The sequence below is a fragment of the Serinus canaria genome, chromosome 17, assembly GCF_022539315.1.
Source record: "Serinus canaria isolate serCan28SL12 chromosome 17, serCan2020, whole genome shotgun sequence".
NCBI lineage: Eukaryota > Metazoa > Chordata > Aves > Passeriformes > Fringillidae > Serinus > Serinus canaria.
The window spans coordinates 10879266-10897654 of NC_066330.1; the positions used below are offsets into that span (position 1 = coordinate 10879266).

An 18389-nucleotide genomic window follows, 5' to 3' on the forward strand; every position below is an offset into this window, starting at 1 on the left:
GGGGGGCCTGGCATGGGAACCTGGCATGGGAGCAGGCAGAGTCTGGAGTGGGAACAGCAGGAAGTGTATTGGGATTTGCCTTGGAAAGGGCTAAAGCAGGAGAGGGAAAAGCAATGTCCAGGCCTGGGCGAGGGAAAGGCAGGATGGACCTGGGGGAGGGACCACCCCCATCTCCCATGGGGAGGGAACTGAGCTACCTGGGAACATGATTGGGAAGAACTTGCCCATTCCCACTCTGGCGGGTTGTCGCACCTTGAGGAAGGGCATCCTCCCTGACTTCATCCCTCCAGCCACCTAGGACCAGCTCAGAATTTCCCAGGGATTCTCCCTGCTTGTGCTTCCAAATGAGGAGCAGTAGAGGGAGACTGGGAAAAGCTGCTGGAGGCTTCAGTGGCTGGAGAGCTCCAGGGAGATGTGGAGGCTGGGTTGGTTCAGTCACTGTCCCACATGATCCTAGGGCTGGAGAACCCTCCCAGCCCAGTCCCAGCCCCATTTCATTGTCAGACTCTGACCCTGTGTGCTCCCTGCTGCTGGCTCTGCCTTGTGCCTTCAGGGATCTGGGCTCCTTCCTCTGTGTCCCGAGCCTTGCAGGGTTCACTCAGCCTGTACCCTGGCTCCAAAGTTCAGCCTGTGCCCAAACTCCAAAGAAAGCTCACAATGGGGGGATGAGTCTCACCAGGCAAAAACATGGCTCTGCTGTGCCTCGTCCTCCATCCTGCAAGGTGACTCTCCCCTGTGCTGGGGGAATATTACCCAGAAGATACAGAGCTGCAAACCTGCAAGTCACTGGATTGTGGAGCTTGGAGGCACCTCTGGGATGTCCTGTCCATCCACTGGCCTAGCAGAGCCAGCTTTAGTGAGTCCATTGTGGTGGGATTGCTGAGATGTGCTGTGCAGGCTCAGGGGTTGGACTCGATAGTCCTTGTGGGTTCCTTCCAACACAGAGAGTTCCATGATTCTTGACCAGGTGGGGTTTGAGAATCTCCCCAAATTGAACCTCCCAGCAGCTTGGGAATCTGCTCTGGTTTGACAGCCCTCACAGGAAAAAAAGGTTTTTCTTTCAAGTGGTATTTGCTGTTCTTGCTTTGTTCTTGTCTCAGTCCTTACTGGGACGCTCCCCGCTCAAAGGGTTGGCTCCCTGCACCCTCCTGCCAGGGCTTATGACATTCCCCTACATTGATGACATTCCCTGCACCCTCCTGCCAGGGCTGATGACATTCCCCTACACCTCCAAGCTGGGCACATCTAGCTCAGCCTCTCCTTGTGGGAGATGCAGTCCCCTCATCATCATCAGGGAATATCCTTCTATGGAGATCAAAAAGCCATTGGGACACATCCTCCAGGGAACCCTTGTGGAGCAGAGGGGTGGGATGTGGTGACCTCCTGTTGTGCCATCCATTCTGTACTATCCTGTGATCATGATCATTATCACTCAATCTGCTCCGGTGTGCCCACATCTCATACTGGGAGTACCAGCATCCCCAGTGCAAAGGGGAGGGGTCACATCTCGGAGAGAGGCTGCCCATGGCGCCCAGGAGGCCAGTGGCTACTTTGCCAGTGGCCAGCTTGGTGCTGCCAGGTTCCTGGGCAGGGCTCCTGCTCTCCAGCATGCCTGGACTGGGGGATGTAGGGCTGCTGGTCCTCACTGGGCCTGGCTTGCACTGGGAGGAGCTGAGCCTGTGTTTTACTGCCCCTGATGCAATCCTGCTGCAATCTGCCTTCCAAGATAGTTGGCTCAGTGGAAGGATCTGCCTCTCAGGGCACGAAGGCTGCGGCAGCAGAGGGGAGAGGGGTCCTGTGGGGTAGCAGCCCCTTCCTTTGCCCAGGTAGGGAAACCAGTGGGGTCAGTAGTTGCCATCGCCAGGCAACACTGGTGGTGATCTGTGGAGCTCTGGCTACCAATCTGTGCTTCTTCCAGGCTCATCAGCCCTCGCTGGGAGTCTGCCAGGAATGTTTTACCCCAGAACTGACCTGGCTATGGCCCTGGAGCTGTGCCCCTGCACCCCTTGACATTCATGAGCTGGGTGCTGAGATGCTCCTGCCAGCTGGAGCAGAGCAGGCAGGATGAAGGCTGGTGTCTTGGAATCCCCAGGCTCCAGGGGGACCTCAGAGTCCTTTCCAGTGCCTAAAGGGGCTCCAGGAGAGCTGGAGAGGAACTTTGGACTAGAGCTTGGAGTGACAAGACAAGTGGAAATTACTTCCCATTGCCAGAGGGCAGGATAAAATGGAATATTGGAGATACAGCTGACTCCCAGCTCAGCTGTTCTCTCTGGCCAGAGTGCAGCCCACAGCCAATCCTGCATCCAAAGTCTCTCCCACTCTCCTTATGCACAGGGACTGACAGAGCCCCCATATCCCTGGCAGAGGTGCCAGCATCCCCAACAGGGCTGGCAGCATCCCTGGCTCAGCAGGAAGTGTTCTCATCCCCCACCAAGCCAACATATTCCAGGGGGCTGTGCCCTGTCCCAGTCACAGTGTCACCCACCGTCCTGTTCTGCATGGAAAACGGACTGAAGAAGAGAGGTTCGGGGGGAAAGCCGAAGGTGTCCACGGGCACCTGGCTGCAGCTCGCTGCTGAGGTGCCGCCGGTGCTGCTGACAGGACGGCGCGGCGCGGTCCCTGCCGGCGCAGCCGTGCCATAAACCCGCTCCCTAGCCAGGGAGCCGATAACAGCGGGGCTGAAGTCCAACGCAGGCAGGTCCAGGGGAGTACATTCCAGCCCGGGGCCACAGTGTGGCCTCTTCCAGCTCCGTTTTACCGTCGCGGTGGCCGGGATGGCTGCAGTCAGGCAGGAGATGCTGGCCCTCCTAGTGCTGCTGGGTAAGCTCTGCCGACATGGGTGGGGATTGTGTGGCTGGAGGGAAGGGTCCTCCGTGCTGGCTGCTCCACTCTGGTCCTCCACGGCAGTTTGTCCCAGCACTGGGCCAGCCCACTGGGCTCTCCTGGGGAATTCAGCCCGGGGTTCCCAGGATGAGCGGGTGCCGGAGCCCCCAGCACCGGCTGGGGATCTCCAGTAGCTTTGTTCAGCGTGGGACGGAAACCATCTAGATATTCTTATTTATTCCAAAAAGGGGGCTGGGACTGGAAGCATGGGTGCGATTCAACAGAGTCAGTGCCCTGGCAGGCTCTGGCACCCCGAAGCTGACGGTGGGAGGTGGCAGTGTGAGAGATATGGAGTGCCAGGACAGTGCCGGGGCAGGGATCGTCCAGGGGAAAATGCCACTTGGAGCTCAGTACCTGCCCCAGCAGGGTCCCAAACCGAGGTGCCCAGGCAAATGTCACCTGCAGGTCACACTGCTGCGGGCACCGTGCCTAGTTCCCTGTGGGTTTTCTGCCCCATTGTCTCTCTCATAGCCAGAACCGTCCTCCCCAGTGGGTCCGTGGTCGTCAACAGCTGCAGCAGCGCAGCTGAGCAGCTCTGCAACTTCGTCTGTGACTGCAGCGACTGCACGGATGAGAACCAGTGTGGTGGGTGCTCAGACTCCCCAGGCCCCCAGACCCACCCTCAGGTCCTGCTCCTTGGGTGAGAGCAGGCTATGTAGTGGGGGGTGTTGTGGGTACAGGTCCCTGGGGTGGTGCTGGTGCCCAGGATAAATGCAGGGTCTCCCAGGACTGGTACAGAACCGCGGGGTGGGTGCAGATCCACAGGGTAGGGGCAGGTCCCTTGTGCAGGTGTCCAGGGTGAACACAGGTCGCCTGGGTGCAGGTGAGTCTGCCCCGTGCGTGCAGGATCCTAGGTTGTGTGCAGGTCCCCTGGGCTGGCCACAGGTCCCCTGGGTAGGTGCAGCCCCCCGGGATAGGTGCAGTTCCCTGGGTTGGGCACAGGTCCCCAGGATGGCCCCAAACCTGCCTTTACCCTCCATCTGCTTACCTTCAGGGTACCTACGGGGCTCAGCAGTGCTGGGCACACCCTTCACCTGTGACTTCGAGGACAGTGACTGTGGCTGGCAGGACGTGGGCACCTCGACGTATGGATGGGTGCGAGGCCGGGCTAGCCTTGCCATGTGGGGCATGGGGCCTCATTCAGACCACACTCTGGGCACTGACCTGGGTAAGTGGGAGCTGCTGGGTGAGCAGGCTCTGGGCACCCACAGCACCACTACACTGGAGTTGGGGTGCCAGAACACCTATCTTTGTAGGGTGCAGGGGAGGGAGAAGACCCTTGGAGGGGCAGGAGTGGTGCTGGCACAGCTCTGGTGCCGCCCCTAGGGGCTGCAGCCCCCCCTCTGCTTTCTGCCCTCCCCAGGTTGGTTCTTGGTCACCACGTCCTCCCCAGCAAAGACCACGGCCACAGCCTGGCTCAGGTCACCAGAGATGCGGGAAGCAGCTGCCACATGTGAGATCAAAACCTGGTATCACCTCTCAGGGAGCTGCGAGAGCGTCCAAGGTGGGCACAGGCAGCATCCGCTACTGGGCAGTGGGGAGGGATGGGGCCGTCTGCCACTGTGGCAGGGACTGAACTACCAACACCTTAAGATGGGTCCTTGCCATCCTGTTTGCCTCTTCCACACTCCACACACAGAGCTGGTGGGACCTGGGTGGTCCCAGTTCCAGTCCCCAGAGCTGGCGGGGCTCCATTAATTCCTTTTGGTACCCTGGATGCCCTGTACCAAGGGCACTTTTCGGGCTTCCCTCAGGACTGAACCAGACAGAGCGGCCAGTGCTGCGCCTGGCCTTGGCACACAGGGATGAGGTGGTGGTGCTGTGGCAGAGCCCTGAGCGCAGCAGAGAGGGCTGGCATCAGCTGGTTGCCTACCCTGGACGGATCAGGGAGCAGTTCCAGGTGAGACAGTGTTGGTACCTTGGTACCTGGGCACTGTCCCCATCAGCTGGGACCAGAGGAGCTGGGTGATGCTCTGAGACCTAGCCTGGGCAGCTCATGCCATCCTCATCCTGCCATCACAGCTCATCTTCTCCCTGACACAACCACCCACCTGCAGGGCAGAGGTGGCACTCGATGACATCATGTTCAGGAACTGTGGCTTATCAGGTGAGTTCCAACATCTGCTGGGATGTTAGCTGGATCTTGGGGGGACTGGATGGGGTGCAAAACCCAGGGGAGATCTCCCATTGCTGGGTGCTCCCATTGTCTTGGGGCACCGTGCCGTGTCCAGAGCATGAGGTGGGCAGTGAAAACCTGTCCCTTGAGCCACCCTAAGGAATGATGTGGCAGTGCTCACCATGTCCCTGTGGGACCAGCCACTCCCTGACATGTGTCCCCCCACCCCAGAGGTCGGGCAGCAGGCCTGCGGGGCCCAGGAGAGCCACTGCCACAGCGGCTCCTGCCTGGCACAGCATCGTTTCTGCGATGGCACCGACGACTGCGGGGACAACTCGGACGAGGGCACAGCGCAGTGCAGTGAGCACCCCTGGCCCCAGGGAGGAGTCCTGTGGAGAGGCTGAGGGTCCACCTTGGTGGGGCAAAGCTGTGCTCTGGGCTGGCAGGGGCCCACCCAGTTCTGCCCCACACCAGAAGGGCAAAATGACCCTGAGGGTTTGCAGAGGGGTGGCATCAGTCCAACACATTGCAGGGATCTATCTGTCCAAGAGAGGGCTGGGACCTCAGTTTCTGGGTCACTGCTGTCCCTTCTCCTCACAGAGAACTTCACCCGCTGTTCCTTTGACTATGATCTCTGTGGCTGGGAGATGGCAGCCGGGCCACCAGTGTGGGGCAGGAACACGAGCCTGAAACTGGGCACCTCCTACAGCATTCCCACTCGGGACCACAGCAGCAACAGCAGGGCTGGTATGTGGTGGGGCACCAGTGCCCCAGGGGAGCCCCACTGCAGGTGGACGTGCACTGGGGTGACACATACCAGGGCTCTGCTCAAGGCTGTGCCAGTACAGCGGTGTCCTGCACCCATGCATCTGCCTGGCTCCACTCAGCCCCAGCATCTCCTGCAGGTTTTTTCCTCCATGTGAGCAGTGACTCCGCTGCACAGGCTGGTGGCACAGCTCAGCTCAGCAGCCCCACCTTCCAAGCCACCAACTCCTGTTCTGTGAGTCACAGCTGGGACCTCATGTCCTTGTTCATGTGGGCATAGTGGTGACAGGAGATGGGGTTTCCAACTCTGGGGACCCTCATGCAGGGCTGGGCTGTGGTTGGCCCTTGCTGGGGATGGGCATCAAGTTTTTGGGGGTGGTTTGGTGACATCTCTGGTGCCCATTGGGAACTCTGAGCTCCTCACAGCCCCTCTGTGGGATGCAGGGGGCTGTGTGCCCCTGGCCTAAGGGCTCACCCTCCTCCCAATCCCCAGCTCGTACTGTACTGCCACCTCCATGGCTCAGCCACCAGCAGCCTCATCATCTCCTATGTGACCAACTCTACCAAGCACTTGATGAGGGAAAGGACAGGAGATTTGGGCAGCTGCTGGATCCGGGAGAGAGTGGACTTCAATGTGACGGATCCTTTCAAGGTTGGCTGCTGCCATGCTGGGGGAGCTGGGCTGCCCCTGGGGTCCGGGACCACAGCTGTGTACACCAACCCCAAGCCCACTGTGGCCATGCCAGCTCACACTGTGCACCCCTGTCAGCCACAGCATTGCCCCTGCTCCCACTGAGGGAGTCCCTTCCTGAGGAAAATGTGAGTCGGTCCATGACAGGTTCTGGCTTCCCCCATCCCATGGCTCCCTGGTATCACCCTAATGCCTCCCATATCATGCAGGACCCCTTGCTGATGTTTCTGACATGGTACTTTCCTGCAGGTGCTGATCGAGGGGGTGGCTGGCAGCAGGGGGACCGTGGCTATCGATGACCTGATCCTGTCTCAGGGCTGTGTGAAGGAGCAGGGTGAGCTGGTGGGCAGTGTCCTTCACCCTGCTCCAGTGTTGGCAGCTGTCCCAGATGTCTTGCACCCATGGCACCACCTCCAAAGGACAGGCATGGTCTGCCTTTCCCTCTGCTCGTCACAGGGACCATCTGGGTGCAGGACAGCAAATACTTGCCCTGGGGAGCTGGTGTCTTTTTCCTGGGGCTGTAACACTCCCTCTTCTGTGTCAAAACATGTCACACAAGCAGCTCTTACTAGGTCCCGGGTCCCCTTCAGCTGGTGGCAACTAGGCTGGGCTGGGCTGGGATGGGATGGAAATGGAGAGCCAGGAAGATGCCTGGGGACATGGGACAGTGGTTTGAATGGCTGACACTGATGCTGTTGCTTGGCCCTTTCACCACTGCTCTCCATCTGGGTTGTTTCACCATCAGAGAAGCCTCTGGTCACACTGCCGAGCCAGGCACATGCCAGCCCCTGCGCAGCAGACGAGGTGGCCTGTGACAGTGGGGACTGCATTGCCGCAGAGCTGGCCTGCGACTTCGCTGACACCTGCGCTGATGGCTCCGACGAGAAGCGTTGTGGTGAGAGCCAAAGCAGGCACCTGCACCACTGCCCCAGCAGTGGAGGGGACCAGGCACCCCAAGCTGGCACGGCTGGGATACGTGCGTGCCTGCACAGCCCCTGGGACAACAATGGCCTGGCAGGACTGAGCCTGGAGTTTTGGGTTGCCCAGAGCAGCTGTGGGTGCCCCATCCCTGGAAGTGTCCAAGGCTGGTTGGACAGGGCTTGGAGCACCCTGGGATAGAGAAGGTGTCCCTGCCCATGGCAGAGGGGTGGAATGAGATGAGCTTTAAGGTCCTTCCAACCCAAACCATTCTGGGATTCTGGGATTCTTTGACTTTGCAGGGACAACAACCTTCGAGTCAGGGGCTGGGGGCTGGCACGATGTCAGCGTGGGGCAGCTCCGCTGGGGTCTGCAGAAGGTCACTGAATCTGACGCCTTCCTCACAGGTGAGACTGTTCTCACCACCCAGACAATGCTCTTCAGTGCTCAGCACCATGGGAGTCCCCAGAGCAAAGACTCCCAGTGGGTACCACTGCACAATGGGAGATGATGCCCAGGCAGGATGCTGAGCTGGAGGTGTTACCAGCGATATGGGACCCCAGTCCTCACCTCACAGAGTGTTTCTGTGCCCAGGGACTTTCCTGGCCCTCCAGACAGGAGAAGGACAGATGGTGGGTCCTGCAAAGGCACAATCGCCTCTGCTGGGCCCCTCTGGCCCTGCCTGCACCATGGAGATGAGCTACTACATCCACAGTGACCCCCAAGGTAACCTCCTGCCCACCCCCAGAGTGCCCTGCCTGCTTCCTGCTCCCAGGCCCCCCAGCTGCCTTTACTGCCTTTCCCAACTCTGCTTTGCCGCATCACATCATCCTGGAGGTGGGGTGTCTGTGTCCCTGTCTGTGTCCCTGTCTGTGTCCCTGCACCACTTGACCGTGGGCTGGTGCCATGGAGGGCTCCCACAGGTGGCCAGGGGTTTTGGGTGCCCACAGTCTCTGCACTACCTCTTGTTCCAGGCTTCCTTGCCATCAGTGTCACAGATCACACCACTGGCACCACCCAGCTGGTCTGGCAGACACAACATCGTGGCAACACAACTGGGGGTCGTGTCTGTGTCCCTCTTGGAGAGAGAAGCCGGCCCTTTCAGGTGTGCTGGATGCAGAGGGACCAGCCTGGGGGTCTTTCAGTGGGACAATGCCAGTGCTGCCAGGCACCCAAGGCTCATGGCTGCTGCCCCCAGGTCGAGCTGCTGGCACTGGTGGATCTCCGGGGCTCAGCGAGTGTCAGTGTTGACAACGTGACATTTGAGCAGTGCTACCTCGACGTGGTGTCACCCACAGCTGCAGGTACAGCCAGGAGTGCGTGGGCAGGGAGGGTAACCCCACACCATTTTTGTGGGGGCTGCCTGGTAACTGTCACTCTGTCCAAGAGCAGGACCATGGTGCACAAGGACGAGGCCAGGGCCAAGCACATATCCTGCCTTGCCCTGGGACCCCTGCATGGGATAAACTTGGGGAGTGGGGCAGGCGAGCAGGGAAAAGGGACATTTGGGGGACCCGCTTGCTTTTGTGATGCCTTACTCCTTTCCACCTCTATACTGTCACCTCTCTCTGGCCAGAGCTGTCCTGCAACTTTGAGAGGGGCATGTGTGGCTGGTACCAGGATCTGTCCAGTGACTTCAAATGGGTCCACAGCACAGGCCAGGGACAGGGCTCTGACCACACCACCGGCTCGGGTAAGGGGCTGATTGCTCTTTGGGGTAACCCAGGAGCCCAGGGCATCCCATAGCCTTCAATCCCCAGGGCCAAGACATGCCTTGTACACTCCCAGCATCCCCATGCCTACGGAGCAAGCTCACCTATGGCAGGCTGGGAGAACCCAGATCTGGGCTGTGGGTGATGCAGAACACTCACATCATGGCCCCTCCACACTGGCTGTCCCCAACATTCAGGCTACTTCTTGTCTGTGGACTCTTCTGTGCCATGGAGCCATGGACAGCGGGCCCAGCTCCTCAGCTCCCACCAGGAGCCGGCTGCTGCCCCATGCTGTCTCTCCTTCTGGTACCGCCTGGCGGGACCACAAATTGGTACGTGCCCCACGGCATCCTCCCAGGGCTGCCCCAGCCTGCTTCCACGCTGAGGACAGTGGGGTCCCCAAGGGCTGTGGGATGGCTGCCCCCATGCCTCCCTCTGCCCAGGTACCCTGAACCTCAAGCTGCGACCAGAGGGAGGGGAGGAGGTGGTGCTGTGGACCCGCCGCGGAACCCAGGGCAGCATCTGGCACCGGGCATGGGCAACGCTGCCCTCCACGGGCCAGCAGCGGTACCAGGTGAGGAGCGCCCTCCCAGGGCCCTGGCACCAGCCAGGGACAGGGTGTCTGACGCCGCTGCCTGGGGGCAGGTGGCTTTCGAGGTGCTGTATGACGGTTTCCTGGGGGACGTGGGGCTGGACGACATCACGCAGACAGCGGGACCCTGTGGGACCAAGCTCTCCTGCTCCTTCGAGGTAGAGGACTGTGGACTGGCAGCCAGCGGAAAGGGCACCTGGCAGCGACAGAGCAACGGCACCGGCTCCACCGTTGGCCCTGTGGCCGACCACACCACCGGCACCGCCGCAGGTACGGGGCCGTGGCAGCCCTGGTGCTTCCCTGCTGCACTGAATGTCCCCCCTGCCTGCTCTGAGTGTCCTGCCTGAACCCCACGCCAGCCTCGCCTGCTCTCCCTGTGTCATGCCTGCCCTTCCCTCCCTGCCTTCCCCAGGATGAGAAGGCAATACTGCACAGGGCTTCCCAACCCTGGAACTCCCAAAATACAGTCTACCGGCCCCGGGGCTCCCTAATCCTGGGGAGACTCCTTGACCTGGGGGGAAACCCAACCCCATTGTCCCCTTGTGCTCCCCTGCAGGGCTGGGCAGGAGTCACAGCACAGGGGCTTCTTTCCTCCAGGCCATTACATGGTGGTGAACACGGGCAGGGTCTCCCTGCCTGCAGGGCACACGGCTGCCCTCACCTCCCAGCCCTACCAGCCCTCAGTGTCTGCCCAGTGCCTGGCCTTCTGGTACCAGCTGAGCGCTGGGACCCCAGGTGAGCACCACCTGCCCTGAGACCCCTGAGGACACCTCCAGATGGGTGGGGGCCCCACACATGGACCCCTGCTCCATGTTGGGTGCCCTGGGCAGGCTCCCTCAGGGTGTTCGTGGAGCAGAGCAGGGTGAGGAGGAAGGTTCTGAGCGTGAGCACCATGGAAGGCAGCAACTGGCACCGCAGCCATGTCACCGTCCAGCCCAATGGTGACTGGCAGGTGAGACAGGGCAGGGTGCTGGGGGCAGCTGGAGGTGATGAGGGGTGCATGGAGGCTGGCAGGCTCAGCATGTCACCCTGCTCAGGTGGTGTTTGAGGCAGTGGGAGCTGGGGGTGACCACGGATACATTGCACTGGACGACCTGCATGTGTCAGAGGGAGCCTGCCCCAAGCCAGGTGAGACTCCACCCCACAGGGGCACTATGGATTGGGGCGGGGGGGGGGGGGTGGGACATCCTGTGGGGGCATGTAAGCCCTGGGGATAGGGACAGACCTGTTCCTGCCCTGAGCTTGGCCTGACCCAAAGCTGGGGTGGTGTGTACCACCCAGGTGCCCCATCTCCTGCCAGGTAGTACTGGGTGTCTCACAGCCCTGCTTTCCTCCCAGCATCCTGTGACTTCGAGCAGGACACTTGTGGCTGGAGCAGCCCTTTGGACTCCCGCTTGCACAGCTTTGCCTGGGGCTGGAAGAGTGGGATCACCCTGGCCAAGTACCCTGGCCCTGAGCAGGATCACACCCTGGGTACAAGGAACGGTAGGAAACACCCATCCCTGCCTGAGAACCCTGGCATGGACAGAGTGAGGAAGAAGAGCTGGGGGTGGATGGGGTCAGTCTAGTACACCTTGTGAGGCCTGGCCCCACAGCATCCCTGTCTCCTCTTCACCTTGGAGGGGCAGCTCAGCCCCAAGGGCAGTGAGGTACAGGGCTGATTTATGTTTTCCTTCAGGCATCACTCTGGGCATTTGTGGGAAGAGTGGGACAAATGGGGTGGGACAAATGGGTGCAGGACTGGGGGACACCCTGCACTCTGTCCCTGCCTGCCCAGGTCACTACATGCACTTCGACACCAGCGTGCTGGGTGCCAGGGGCACCAGTGCCCTGCTGGAGGGCCCACCCCTGCCCACAGCCACCGACTCCTGCCTGCGCTTCTGGTACCACATGGACATCCCGGAGCACCTTTGTGAGCACTGCAGGGGCAGGGAGGAGGGGTCCACGGGTCCCTGGGTCTCCCTAGCTCCACGGGAGTGGGCGCCTCAGTCCTCCTCACCTGTGGACCACAGACACTCTGCTTCAATTCCAGCTAGGCAGAGGCGATGGCCCATTCCCTCTGGGTGCTGCCATCCCAGTAGAGGATGGCGTGGATGGGAGGGCTCGGTGGCTCTTGAGGGCTCGGGGCAGCTGGTAATGCCAGGACACCTGTGCCCCCTCCTTGCAGCCAGCGGGGAGCTGCGGGTGACGCTGCACGGCGCGGCGGGGCAGCGCACAGTGTGGAGCGTGGCGGGGCACCGCAGCCGGGGCTGGCAGGGCGCCGTGGTGCCAGTGCAGAACCCCAGTGAGTTCCAGGTAAGCGGGGCCACCCTGTAAGTGGGGTGCAGGTTGTCTCCGGGCGTGCATCAGCCCCCCAGACCCCACCTTCCCCCGCAGATCAGCTTTGAGATCACTACACGGAGGTGGCCGATGGAGGGGACAGTGGCACTGGATGACATCATGTACAGCACCAGGGTGGGCTGCCACTCCAGCCCGGAGAGTCCGGTGGAAGGTGCGGGGAAGCGGGGGGGGGGGGGGGGGGGGGGGCCGGGGGCGTGTGTGCAGATCTGGCTGTGAAAGGTCAACCCAGAGCTGCTCAGGGTGCTGAGGCTGGAGGCAGTTCTCTGGGCAGTAGGTCGAGCCGGACAGCATTTCTTCCCCCTGCAGAGAAGCCCTCCGGCAGTTTCGTGGCGGAGGTGGCGCTCAGTGTGCTCCTGGCCCTCGTCATAGTGGCGCTGGTTGCTGCTGGGGGCTGGTACTGGCTGAAACAGCGAAGGCTGGCGAGCAGGACACCGACAGAGAACAACAGTTCTCAGGGCTTCGACAACATCACCTTCCGAGATGTAAGGACAGGGTGAAGGACTTCCCTGATTACCCCAGCTGTGCTAAACCAGCGATTTCCTAAAAGCTCAGCAAATGCCAGCAGGCTCTCCCTGACCCCGCGTTCCGCCAACATGGCAGGGAGGTGCAAAGGGCTCTGCCTCTTATCTGCTTGTTGACAAACAAGTGACCCCGAGCTGCAGGACTGACGTAAAAGTGCTGCTGCCACCAGGCAGCTGCTCCGGAAAGAGCTGAGTGTGCTCCCACCTCAGAGTCTTGTGGGAAGGGGGTCTGGCAAACCTGGTTCATCCTCACTCAGCCAGCACTCAATTTAATGCAAGGTGGCTTAAGCCGCAGGTCCCTTAGATCTGCAGCAGAGCCACCAGCCCCATCATGGTCTCCAGCAAGAGAAATTGAGCCCCCTGGGTACACTGGGGTTTTGGTGCCTCTGCCAGGGTCATGGGGCTGGCACACAGGTCGTCCTCGCTGCAGCCTGGAAGAAATCCTCGTGTTTCACAGCAGATAATCCCCATTTGTCACCAATTCCCACTCACCTTTCTTTGCAGGACAAGGTCATTATATCTCCACTGGAGGGGGATGAGTCTTGAAATTAGCAGCCAGCAGCAGGAATTCCCTGCTCCCCCCCAGGCAGATCACCCCTCGACATGAACCCACACTCCATCAGCTGCCTGCTCTCTGCCCCAGGCACCGGGGAGCTGGCAACCCGGGGAGCCTGCCCGGCCCAGGGACACATCGCTGTCACCACTACCTCCAAGTGCTCGGAAAAAGCGTTTGTGTTGTTTGTAACATGAACTTTTTGCTTTCAAGACACAGCAATGTGCCGTGCTTTGGTAGGGGGTACGAGTGGGAATTCTCACAGTAGCTGTGCTCATCCAAACAGGGTTCTTCGCCCATGGAAGGGGGAGTAAATTGTGGGGTCCTGGCCCCCAGAGCTGGGAAGAGCAGGGGGTGCTGCAGAGGGTGTGAGCCACTTCCCATGCCCAGGACAAAGCACAATAACTCCCAGGGCACAGAGACCCCAGGGGGAGGAAGCTCAGTGCTTCTGGTAGTTTTGGGGAGGGTGAGTGGTGGGTGGGAGGGCAGAGAGCAGAGGGGGGCATCACACAGCACCACTGAGGGCAGCAGGCAGCTCCCACTCTGGTGTATAAGTACCCACCTGCTGCCCACACACCTTGTGAATGCACTTGATAAACAGCACTGGGAAACCCAGTGCAGGCTGAGGTGCAGGCTAGACTCAGGGCCCAGACCCCCCACCCTGCACCCCAGTGCACCCGAGCCCAGGACCCCTCCCTTCCCCCAGCTTTCACACCTTAACACTGTGAACTCCAAACCCAGCCCCACACACAGCCCAGTTCAGCCCCTACACAACAAGGAGTATCCTGCTACCCCCAGCCCCCACGTACAGCCGGAGGGACATGCTGCTTTCCCAGATTGTGACCAGAGCCCACCTCCCTCTCACCCAGCCATGTCCCGCTCAGGTGATGCCTCAGTCACGCCAAGCATCATCCCCATAGCCTGTCCTGCTTGCAGAAATGAAGGCCCAAGAGCTGAGAGCTGGGGAAGGGCAAGGAGAGCTCAGTCTTCAGCTGATGTCTCTGCACCGGCCTGGCTCTGCAGAGCCATACAGCCTCCCCTCGCCTCCACAGCACATTCCATAGATTGCAGACCCAGGCTGCTGGCCAAGCTGCACCATCCCGATGCAGGGAGAGATGACACAGCCAGGAAGGCTGTGACAGTGCTGGCCCTCATCCCAGGCACCCCAGGTGTCCCTCTAATTACAATCCCAGAAGGAAGAGGTGATGCAGCTCCAGTCACACCCAGCCACAACATTTACTACCAGCTGGTCACATGCAGCAGCTCCCCTGGGCCACTGAAGGGTATCAAACTTTATTATAGATCTCTTTAAAACAGGCTGGAAAGAACAAACCAAACTCATTGAGATACAGTGACTGAGTCATCATTTCTGATCAAGCCCCAACTCTCCAAATTATTTATATACAATATATCTCACCTCTCCCCCAAATTGTTTCAATTAAATCCTCACATTTCAGATCACCCTAATTGCCTTAACATCTGCTGCTAACACCACAATGTACATGCTTTCTGGCAAATCAGAGGCAGGGTTTGGGTTTTTTCTTGGGGTTTAGATCCTCAATCTCTGAAAAGGAGCAAGGAAAAACAAACATCAGGAAAATTGCTTCTTTAAGGGTGCCTTTTTACAGCAGGTACAGATTCAGCAGATTTCCCCCCAAAGCAAGTCTGAAACCCTGTTGTTCAGCTTGGCAATATGCAGTGGTTGAGGAGAATCAGATCAGTCTGAGCAAACTGATTTCGAGGCTTTGTTGTCATTTTCCTTTGGGGCCAGTTTCCAGTGGTTTTCCAATGTCCTTTCCACGCAGTTTGAGGCCTGGAATAAGACAAAGGAGACCACCACCATCAGCACTCAATCATTCACCCAATAAATTTTATTTCCACCAAATTCATCCTTAAGGAAGAGAACATCCAGAAAGAGAGCATGGGAACCAGAGTTCAGGAGAGTCCTACTTTAGTATCTAGGAGCACCACACCAACTTCAAACAACAACCAATAAGATGGGATCTGAACCAGCCCAGGAGAGTAAAACCAACACAAAACCCTTCTACAAGTGCAATCAGGCTTCCATGGATCTCAGCATTTCATAGGTTTTGGGGACAAGCACAAGGGGATGGTCCCCAGGGCAAAGCTGCAGGCATAAGGGTGCAGACAAAGATCAAGAGCTCCCAGTTCTGTTTCAGTCAGCAGATCCAGGTTTTATCAGAACGTGACTTAATGGCACCACACCCATTATAAAATCCAGCCAGTAACATTCCTTACAGGAAAAAGGTAAATACTTTCCCCCAAACCACTCCTCCAAATACTGGCATTATTTCTGAAGTCTCCCTTAACTCACCAATGGCTCTTTCAATCTTGCCCATGACCTGGTTATTGGGGATCGCTCGTCCTGATTCATAGTCAGCGATAACTTGTGGTTTTTCATTGATTTTCTGAAAAGAGAGGATGAGTCTCAAACACAGCAATGCCCAGCAGCAGCTCCACAGGACTCACAGATAAGGAGCAGCCCCTCATTATGCCAGGACAGATGACAAAGTGCTGCTCCCAGGCTGACTGCATCCCTACTGGCACCCCCCTGAAGTGTCCCAGTGCTGGTGACATCCATCCTGAAGGGACTATGACCTCCCTCCTTCTCAGGAGGAACAGGACCACCAGGGATTGCTGCTCCTTCAGACAGCAGGGAGTTGCTAACACTGCTCAGCCCAGATGGTACAAACCTCTAGGGTGGGTGTGAGCTGCTGGGAGGAAGCAGGGAGCAGCCTCCCACCAGCTCAGCAGCCACAGACAGGCTCTACCTCCAGCCTGGGGCTCAAGGGCTGCACAGACAAACCTTAAAACGTTTCCCAGACAACTGAAGCTGCCAGGACATCAGACACCAGCGATAATGCATTCCTCAGACTTCCAGGCCATGACACCCTCCCACTGCAGCTGCCCATGAGGGAACAGGAAAGGAGCCCACCCTCACCTGGAGGTGCTCCACTCACCGTGGCCAAGTCCTTCTGTGTGAGGCCCTTGCTCTGTCGGCCCTGCTGGATCACTTTGCCCACCTCCAGGGAAACTCTATCATGGTGCAGCTCCTCTGTTTCACGGTCAAGCTTGGCTGTGTTCTTTGTAATGAAGTGTTGTTTGTTCTGGCCTGCTGCCCCTGTCATTCGAAGCAAGAACAAAATAACAACCAAGGACAAACAAAATAAGGCTCAGAGCTATGCCAAAAAGTATCAAAGGACTTTTTCCAAGTCCTCAGCTGCCCAGGATCCCAGGGCACTGTCAGGATTTCAACATACCAACATCACCATTGATCTCACCCAATTCTCCTGCCCATCAGGGAACATTACCTTAGCCCTGTTCATAGTGCTGTGCACACCTAGCCATGCAGAGCCCTTCCCTTTCCCTGCTTCACACCTGAACTTCCCTCCAGACAGGGCAAGTCTTGTTTTTCATTGGGGATTTAATGCTCTAACTTTACTGCAGACACATATTTGTGCTGCAGCACAGAAAAGTCAATACTTGAACTTGAATTGTGATTTCTCAGTATGAGGTACCCCAAGTAAGTAGCTTTTAAGCAATTTTCTGACATCTGCAATAAGTAGAGTCTAATTGTACTTAGCTTTGCAAAAAGACAGCTTCAAAAACATTGTTTTCTCTCATGTTAGATATAGTATTTAGGCTCTAGTTTGAATCCTTTCTCTCACATTAGTCTCTGGCATTCAGTGTCCCAATAAAGCTGATTAACCTTCTTCCAGGATCATCTCTCTATTTCCAAACATTAGAATAGCCTCCCTACAGTGAGAGAACTCGGCAATTTACATCAGAAAAGAAACAAGGAATTTTTAAAGAGCAGGGCCATAGGAAGATCGGCAGCCATTTGAATTCGCAAAAGAAATAAGATGCCAAAACGGGAAACTTAAGTTTTGTGATCACAAAAGCTCTTCCAAGATCTCCGCAGGAACCAAGCAAATCTCTGCCCTGGGCAACCAGAAGCTAAGGGGCAGCTCCAGGAGCGTCATCCCGGCGGCTCCCCGGCCTGCACGTACCGGCCCAGCTCGGGATCGCTGGCTCACCGCACCAGGCCTGCCGCCGCCTGCCTCCTCTCCCCATCCCAGGCAGCCGCCCCAGGACCGGCCAGCTCCCCCTCCCCCCGCGGGATACCCACACTTCTTGGAAGTTTCCACGTCCTCCCCGCGCCGCTGGGCCGCCAAGATCGCCTGGGGAAAGAGCGAAGGTGCGCGGTGAGCACGGCGCTACTCGGAGCAGCGGCCTCGACCACGCCGAGCCCAGGCCCGCCGCCTGCCAGGCCCCCACCGCGCCCCCGGCTGACCTGCTTGGACTTGGCCTGGGCCGCGCTCGGGCCCTTCTTGCGCAGCACCGTAACCGTGTCCCAATCGCTCTCCGCCATCGCTCCGACCCCGCCTGGGCCGCGCCCGCCGCCGGGCACGGCCCAGTGCCCGCCTCCGGGGCGCGGCCACGCTGCGCCCGCTGATAGGGCGAGGTGCACGCCCGTCAGGAAACACAGTCACTCATAGGTGAAGACAGGAGCGAGCGCAGCGGGCGGGGCCTAGGTTCCTGCATGGACTGTTGGCTTAACGGCACCCAGCTCCGTTTGATAGGCGCAGTTCTCTGCCAATCAGCCTGCTCGCTATGTGATTGGCAAGTGCCCACGCCAACCTGGGGGCGGACGGCACGTGCCTGTTCACAGTAAGATTGGCTGTCGGCCCTGCCAGTCACTCATCAACCGGCAGGGATTGGTTTGTTCTGCGGCGCTGTCAGACCCTTTGACCTGCTCGGCTAAGCCAAGCCGAGCATGCGCAGTGCGGCGGATCGGGAGCCGTGTCGGTTTCTCCCGGTCCGTTGGCCCCGGGCGCGCCTGCGGGCACCGGCGGGGCTGGGCAGGGATGTGCCGTGGGGGCTTCGTGCTGCGGGGAGCCCAGCAGAGCGTCGACAGGACGGACACGGGCATGGGGACGGTCCGGAGGGGCCAAGGGAGGAGTGACTGAGGGCATAGGTTGGTTCAGCCCAGAGAAGGCGATACTAAGGTCAAACCTCGCTGGGGTTGCAGCTCCTCCCGCGAGGCAGCTCTGATCCCTACTCCCTGTGACAGGAACACGAGCCAGGGAATGGCTGGAGCTGGGCCAGGGCAGCTCAGGCTGGAGCTCAGGGCAAGGTTCTTCCCCCAGAGGGTGCAGGCACTGCCCAGGCTCCCCAGGGAACGGGCACAGCCCCGAGGCTGCCAGAGCTCCAGGAGCCTTTGGACAGCGCTGCCAGGGATGCCCAGGGTGGGGTTGGTGGGGGGTGTGGGCAGGG

General features: G+C 59.1%; 2 protein-coding genes across 6 annotated transcripts; one reads left to right on the top strand and one right to left on the bottom strand.

Moving 5' to 3' along the window:
- The first annotated feature begins 56 nt into the window (after positions 1-56).
- Positions 57-13309, top strand: MAMDC4 (MAM domain containing 4). 5 transcript variants are annotated; one of them, XM_050980913.1, is made up of 28 exons: positions 57-3468; positions 3878-4051; positions 4247-4387; positions 4638-4783; positions 4906-4990; positions 5231-5359; positions 5600-5746; positions 5905-5999; positions 6258-6416; positions 6705-6789; positions 7201-7350; positions 7676-7780; positions 7968-8099; positions 8348-8478; positions 8572-8677; positions 8950-9066; positions 9283-9417; positions 9529-9659; positions 9731-9947; positions 10275-10412; positions 10508-10629; positions 10715-10805; positions 11016-11162; positions 11455-11589; positions 11845-11972; positions 12054-12168; positions 12324-12499; positions 13043-13309. In XM_050980913.1, exons 1-28 carry the CDS (start codon positions 3090-3092, stop codon positions 13082-13084), a joined length of 3858 nt encoding a protein of 1285 aa, XP_050836870.1. In that variant the 5' UTR covers positions 57-3089; the 3' UTR covers positions 13085-13309. The 5 variants fall into 5 exon arrangements, with proteins under 5 accessions (XP_050836870.1, XP_050836866.1, XP_050836867.1 ...); XM_050980909.1 differs by having other exon boundaries at positions 57-2820; positions 3355-3468; positions 11356-11972; XM_050980910.1 differs by having other exon boundaries at positions 57-2820; positions 3355-3468; positions 11455-11972.
- Positions 13310-14341: 1032 nt separating this feature from the next.
- On the bottom strand, positions 14342-17573 carry EDF1 (endothelial differentiation related factor 1). Its single transcript, XM_050980915.1, has 5 exons — positions 17407-17573; positions 17242-17293; positions 16073-16233; positions 15427-15520; positions 14342-14904 (listed from the first exon to the last, which is right to left on the bottom strand). The coding sequence occupies exons 1-5, from the start codon at positions 17482-17484 to the stop codon at positions 14843-14845; spliced, it is 447 nt and encodes a 148-aa protein (XP_050836872.1). The 5' UTR covers positions 17485-17573; the 3' UTR covers positions 14342-14842.
- Positions 17574-18389: the final 816 nt, after the last annotated feature.